The 7,500-nt window shown below is 39.7% G+C and overlaps 1 protein-coding gene across 1 annotated transcript in view; it reads right to left on the reverse strand.

Moving 5' to 3' along the window:
- Positions 1 to 7,500, reverse strand: part of LOC143281047 (protein O-mannosyl-transferase 2-like) — a 28,170-nt gene that overhangs the window by 10,804 nt on the left and 9,866 nt on the right. Inside the window, exons 8-12 of the mRNA XM_076585956.1 lie at positions 6,959 to 7,065; positions 5,731 to 5,813; positions 5,175 to 5,284; positions 4,153 to 4,280; positions 1,567 to 1,645 (exon numbers count right to left, since the gene is read on the reverse strand). Of these exons, the coding sequence (XP_076442071.1) occupies positions 1,567 to 1,645; positions 4,153 to 4,280; positions 5,175 to 5,284; positions 5,731 to 5,813; positions 6,959 to 7,065 (507 nt within the window). The remainder of the gene's footprint in view (positions 1 to 1,566; positions 1,646 to 4,152; positions 4,281 to 5,174; positions 5,285 to 5,730; positions 5,814 to 6,958; positions 7,066 to 7,500) is intronic.

A 7,500-nucleotide genomic window follows, 5' to 3' on the forward strand; every position in this document is an offset into this window, starting at 1 on the left:
ATACAGCTCTCACTTTGCTGTTGGCCCAAATGTAAGCACATCATTTCTATTATCTAATACATTACAGAGTAAATATTGCTCTAATATCAAGTGCATTTGTTTCAGTGACAAAGCAATTAAGCAGACTAAATACTGCTATAATATCAAGTGCATAGGTTTCAGTGACATGACAGTTAAGCAGACTGAATATTGCTCTAATATCAAGTGCATATATTTCAGTGACATGACAGTTAAGCAGGCTGAATATTGCCTGAATATCAAGTTCATATGTTTCAGTGATGTGACAGTTAAGCAGAATAAATATTGCCCTAATATCAAGTGCATATGTTTCAGTGATGTGACAGTTAAGCAGAATAAATACTGCCGCAATATCAAGTGCATATATTTCAGTGATGAGACAGTTAAGCAGAATAAATACTGCCGTAATATCAAGTTAATATATTTCAGTGATGAGACAGTTAAGCAGAATAAATACTGCCGTAATATCAAGTTCATATGTTTCAGTGATGAGACAGTTAAGCAGAATAAATACTGCCCTAATATCAAGTTCATATATTTCAGTGACATGACAGTTAAGCAGACTGAATATTGCCCTAATATCAAGTGCATATGTTTCAGTGATGTGATAGTTAAGCAGAATAAATACTGCCCTAATATCAAGTTCATATGTTTCAGTGATGAGACAGTTAAGCAGAATAAATACTGCCCTAATATCAAGTTCATATATTTCAGTGACATGACAGTTAAGCAGACTGAATATTGCCCTAATATCAAGTGCATATGTTTCAGTGATGTGATAGTTAAGCAGAATAAATACTGCCCTAATATCAAGTTCATATGTTTCAGTGATGAGACAGTTAAGCAGAATAAATACTGCCCTAATATCAAGTTCATATATTTCAGTGACATGACAGTTAAGCAGAATACTGCCCTGATATCAAGTTCATATGTTTCAGTGATGTGATAGTTAAGCAGAATAAATACTGCCGTAATATCAAGTTCATATGTTTCAGTGATGTGATAGTTAAGCAGAATAAATACTGCCGTAATATCAAGTTCATATGTTTCAGTGATGTGATAGTTAAGCAGAATAAATACTGCCGTAATATCAAGTTCATATGTTTCAGTGATGAGACAGTTAAGCAGAATAAATACTGCCGTAATATCAAGTGCATATGTTTCAGTGATGTGATAGTTAAGTATATAATTTTTGACTGAGCAGATGAAGCCCAACCTGCATGGAAACCTATTATCACAAGTCACTGGGAACGTTAATGTTTTAAAAATTTTTACACTGATTATCTGTAGCTACTTCTGTTGAATTAACTTCTCTTATACGAAGTCATTGAATTAATTTTTTTTCACTGTACTTCTGTTTATTTCAAATATTCATTTAAATTCCATCCTCCAAACTGTTTTCTTTAAATCACCATTTAACCCCCACCCACTATCCAAAGAAACAATGAAAGCAGCATTCTGAAATCCAAGTGACACATCTGGCAAAACAAGCGGAAGAACAGTGTGATCGCTATGCTGTGACTGTACAGTATAGAGAAAGTCCCTCACCACTCCATAGCCCGACACCTGGTAATGTCTGCGACTGAGGGGCGCTGGCTCCTTGTGGCTGTGTAGGTTACGCCGTGTTCTGCAGGCCACATGCACAAAGCAAAGCTTCAGATTAAAGGGACAAACACACAGCATCACTTCTACTTCAAGGGACAAACACACAGCATCACTTTAAGGGACACACAGCATCACTTCTACTTCAAGGGACAAACACACAGCATCACTTTAAGGGACACACAGCATCACTTCTACTTCAAGGGACAAACACACAGCATCACTTCTACTTCATGGGACAAACACACAGCAACACTTCTACTTCATGGGACAAACACACTGCATCACTTCTACTTCAAGGGACAAACACACAGCATCACTTCTTCTACTTCAAGGGACAAACACACAGCATCACTTCTACTTCCAGGGACAAACAGCATCACTTCTACTTCAAGGGACAAACACACAGCATCAATACTACTTCAAGGGACAAATACACAGCATCCCTTCTTCTACTTCAAGGGACAAACAGCATCACTTCTATTTCAAGGGACAAACACACAGCATCACTTCTACTTCAAGGGACAAACACACAGCATCACTTCTACTTCAAGGGACAAACAGCATCACTTCTATTTCAAGGGACAAACACACAGCATCCCTTCTTCTTCAAGGGACAAACACACAGCATCCCTTCTTCTTCAAGGGACAAACACACAGCACCACTTCTCCATGGGACAAACAAACAGCATCACTTCTACTTCAAGGGACAAACACACAGCATCACTTCTACTTCAAGGGACAAACACACAGCATCACTTCTACTTCAAGGGACAAACACAGAGCATCACTTCTACTTCGAGGGACAAACACACTGCATCACTTCTACTTCCAGGGACAAACACACAGCATCACTTTAAGGGACATGCATCATCACTTCAATTTCAAGAGACACACAGCAACACTTCAACTTCATGGGACAAACACACAGCATCACTTCAACTTCAAGGGACAAACACACAGCATCACTTCAACTTCAAGGGACAAACACACAGCACCACTTCAACTTTAAGGGACAAACACAGCATCACTTCTACTGCAAGGGACCAACATACAGCATCACTTCTACTTTAAGGGACAAACACACTCCATCACTTCTACTTCAAGGGACAAACACACAGCATCACTTCAACTTCAAGGGACAAACACACAGCATCACTTCTACTCCCAGGGACAAACACACAGCATCACTTCAACTTCCAGGGTCAAACACACAGCATTACTTCTACTTCAAGGGACAAACACACAGCATCACTTCTACTCCCAGGGTCAAAAACACAGCATCACTTCTACTTCATGGGACAAACACACTGCATCACTTCTACTTCAAGGGACAAACACACAGCATCACTTCTACTTCAAGGGACAAACACACAGCATCCCTTCTTCTACTTCAAGGGACAAACACACAGCATCACTTCTACTTCAAGGGACAAACAGCATCACTTCTACTTCAAGGGATAAACACACAGCATCACTTTTACTTCAAGGGACAAACAAACAGCATCACTTCTACTTCAAGGGACAAACACACAGCATCACTTCTACTTCATGGGACAAACACACAGCATCACTTCTACTTCGAGGGACAAACACACAGCATCACTTCTACTTCAAGGGACAAACACACAGCATCCCTTCTTCTACTTCAAGGGACAAACACACTGCATCACTTCTACTTCCAGGGACAAACACACAGCAACACTTGTACTTCAAGGGACAAACACACAGCATCACTTCTACTTCAAGGGACAAACACACAGTATCACTTCTACTTCAAGGGACAAACACACAGTATCACTTCTACTTCAAGGGACAAACACACAGCATCACTTCAACTTCAAGGGACAAACACAGCATCACTTCTACTTTAAGGGACAAACACACAGCACCACTTCTACTTTCAGGGACAAACACACAGCATCACTTTAAGGGACATGCATCATCACTTCAATTTCAAGAGACAGACAGCAACACTTTATAGGGACACACAGCAACACTTCAACTTCAAGGGACACACAACAACACTTCAGCTTCATGGGACACACAGTAACACTTCAACTTCATGGGACAAACTCACAGCAAGTTGCTTCTAAATATTTTCACCAGAGGATTAAAAAAGGAATCTGAACACAAACATAATTCTATGTATGATTCACAAAATTTACAAATAATTTTTTCTTCTTTTTTTTTTAGTGGGCAACTCACATATACTATGAACATAAAACAACATAGGAAGAATGGCAATCAAAAAATTGAAACAAAAGCTAACAAACATTCTCAACTTTCTAGAAAAAAAACAGAGAGCAGACCAGCAAGAAGGAAAAGGAGAAAGGAAAAGACAACAGAAAAAACAAGAAGCCAGAAACAAAGAGAGTAAAAAAAAAATGAGGAAATTTCCAGTGGATAATTTACAGAAGATGAACATTTTATCAATGACTAAAAGAGCTCCCAACATCCCCAAGGGCTGTACATGTACCACAATGGACAGAATAAACACTGAAATATAAGTCAGAAGGCAAAAAGACTAACGTGAAATGCTCCAATCGAATCAGATCTCCGTTCTTCACCAGAATAACCGGCTCTTCCGTACCAACGTCACGATCAGCTGGCTTCACCTTCCACAGGTTGTTCTCATCTTTGTGACTGTAGGTGGTCACCTGAACAGTCCCACAAATAAGCATCAACATAAGCACGCCAACATACACGTTCACAAACATACTCATATGCACAAACATTCACACACACATGCACTTGCACACATGCTCACGCACACACACAAACACACACATCCACATGCACACACACACACACACATCCATTTCCACACCACACCCCCACCCTTTCCCCACACACCGGAGCTCCTTTTCCACCCCTGCCCTCTTTTTTCTTTCTTTTTTTCTCCGTCTAATATCACTATAGGTGAACAGACGTACAACAACAACCACACACACACACACACACATTGACAAATTGCTGATTCCACTGTTCTAGTTTATCCCTTCCTTTTTTCTTCTTCTTCTCTGTATCCCCCTTTAACCACCATCTCCAACCCCCAAATCACACACACACACACACACACACACACACACATCTAATATCACTCAAAGTGAAAAGACATTAAATTAAAGAAAGAACACACACACACACACACACACACACACACACACACACACACACACATCTAATATCACTCAAAGTGAAAAGACATTAAATTAAAGAAAGAACACACACACACACACACACACACACACACATGTACATACAGACATACACAAGCACTCTGACATGCGCGCACAAACACACACACACACACAAACATACACACACACACACATACACACACACACACACACATACACACACACACACACATGTACATACAGACATACATACGCACTCTGACATGTGCACACAAATACACACACACACAAACATACACACACACACACACATACAAACACACACACACACATGTACATACAGACATACACACGCACTCTGACATGCGCTCACACACACACACACACACACACACAAACACACACACACACCTGTTGCTGCCTGGGCCCCAGGTCCTCCGGGTACAAGTGGGGATGGGAGTGGAGGTAGGCCCCTCCTGTTCTCCTCTGCTTCAGTGTGATCACACTGCCAAAGGCAATGTCTGGAAAACATTGTTCCCATGGCATCAGGGTAAAGAGTCCTCAACAAAGACTTACTTCGGATAGGATGAGTGAATGAGAATAATCAGTTTTGATGAAGCATGACTGTCTTCACTCGGATGGCTCTTTACTTCATCATCTTTTTCAGAAGTCCAATTCTGGAATAATAAGTTTTGATGAATTATGACTCTTGACATAGATGACTCTACTTCATCTTTTTTCAGAAGTCCCACACTGGAATGACTTGATCAGGAAGGCAAGTGAATAAGACTTTTAAGAGTGATCAGTTTTGAGTGAAACATCATAAATTAATCCCCCCAAAAAAAGAAAAAGTGTGAGCAAAGAATAGAAATGGGCTAGTTTTGACAAAAAAACAAAAACAAAAAAAAGATAAATAAATAAAAGTGTAAAGAAAAAAGTGTGAAATCACAGTGAAGTAAAAACTCACTCTGTGGCATGCTGACGTTGTACAGTTTGTTGCCGACCAACTGTGACTGAAAAGCTGAACTGAAGAACCCGTCTCCACTGCCACTGTTTAACACGACAACATGTCAAACACACATAAACACACAAATGCACACATCCATAAACAACACAGACACAGACACACATAGACACAGACACAGACACACACCAAAATGATTCAACTGTACATGAGGACTTTCTTTGGTTTGCCACAGTAACAATTTCTGTGAGAACCACATCAAACTTACTTCATACAAGCCAGATATAATGCACAGCAAAAGAAAGTTATAGCAAACACTCTAACAGTCTATATACTGAAAAGATATGCAATAAAAATAAAAAAAACCCATCAAATTCATAAACTGCATTAAATATTGAAAACAATAATCCATTTCATTCACAAAGTTAATGATAAAACAATTACGTGAACAGACAGACAGACAAGCTGACTGTTAGAAAGACAGACAGACAGGCAGACAGACACAGGCGGACAGACAGATAGGAAGACAGACAGATGGACACACAGACAAGTGAACAGACAGACAAACTGTCACACATAAACAGACAAAAACTAAACATGAACATGCATCTTTAAATCACACCGATTAATATACAGTGGTATGCTGAAGCCTATTCATCCAACTGATCCTTGCTGTTCTATGGAATATAAAAACATGCAAAATGCAGCAACAGTTAAAAAAAAAACCAAAAAAAAACCACATCAACAACAGGAAAAAGAGTGCAAGAGGAGACAGACAAACAAACAAATTATTCATTCAATACAAGGTTGTTACAGTGTGCAGGCAGTGCCTCCTACACCCCCACCCTGTCTCCCTCCCCCGTCCCTTCACACACACACATCTCAACTCCCTCCATCTTGCTCTCCTCCCCTTTCTGTTCTTGAATCATGAAGACAAAAGCAAGGTAATATAAAGTGGATTAATTCCTCAGTTTTTACTTTACAAAATGGACAGACTTCATCTTTCTTGTAGCTGTATTGGGAACTGTGTACAACAATTTTAAGAGAAGACAAAAGTCACCGACAGAATACAGAGAGAGAAACAGAAGGGGGAAAAAAACAAAAACAAACACGTGGTTAACTTGCGTTTCATGTGGTCCATATTCCGCTAAAGACTCAAGGTTTTCTAGCATCCGCTTTTGCAACATAAAATTTGTGTGTGAAATTGAAGGAATGTGTACATGAGTCTCACCTGTGGTTGAGCACCTTGAAGTGAATGTAGAAAAAGACGATGTAGCAGAAGGCTGGCAGTGCTATCAGGCCTACAGCTCTGGCTAGCAGGTGCTTCACTACTTGGCTCTGAAATTAATCAATGCCCAGTTCTTTGGCCTACATCTCAGCGTCAGCTCGAAAAAGAGATTTTTCAAAAATGAAAGAAAGAAGATTCTCAAAAATACAAAAAGAAAAGAATGTCCACAACAAACACATGCACTTATGTGCACAAACACACATACATACAGACAGCATATGCATAGGCACACAATGCTGGGAATCTAAAAAATCCAAGAGTTTAATAAAAATAACAATAATAAAATAAAGAAGCACTGAACCAACTGTTTTCAAGCAAAACCCCCATGCAAAGAACAATGCAAGACGGGGAGAGAGACAGACAGACAGACAGACAGACAGACAGAGACAGAGACAGAGAGAGAGAAAGAGAGAGAGAGACAGAGAGAGAGAGTGTTTCAGGAAATGAAGAGAACAAATGAAAAAAAAAGTCAGTCTGAAGCAATA

The sequence above is a fragment of the Babylonia areolata genome, chromosome 4, assembly GCF_041734735.1.
Source record: "Babylonia areolata isolate BAREFJ2019XMU chromosome 4, ASM4173473v1, whole genome shotgun sequence".
NCBI classification, from domain to species: Eukaryota; Metazoa; Mollusca; class Gastropoda; order Neogastropoda; family Buccinidae; genus Babylonia; species Babylonia areolata.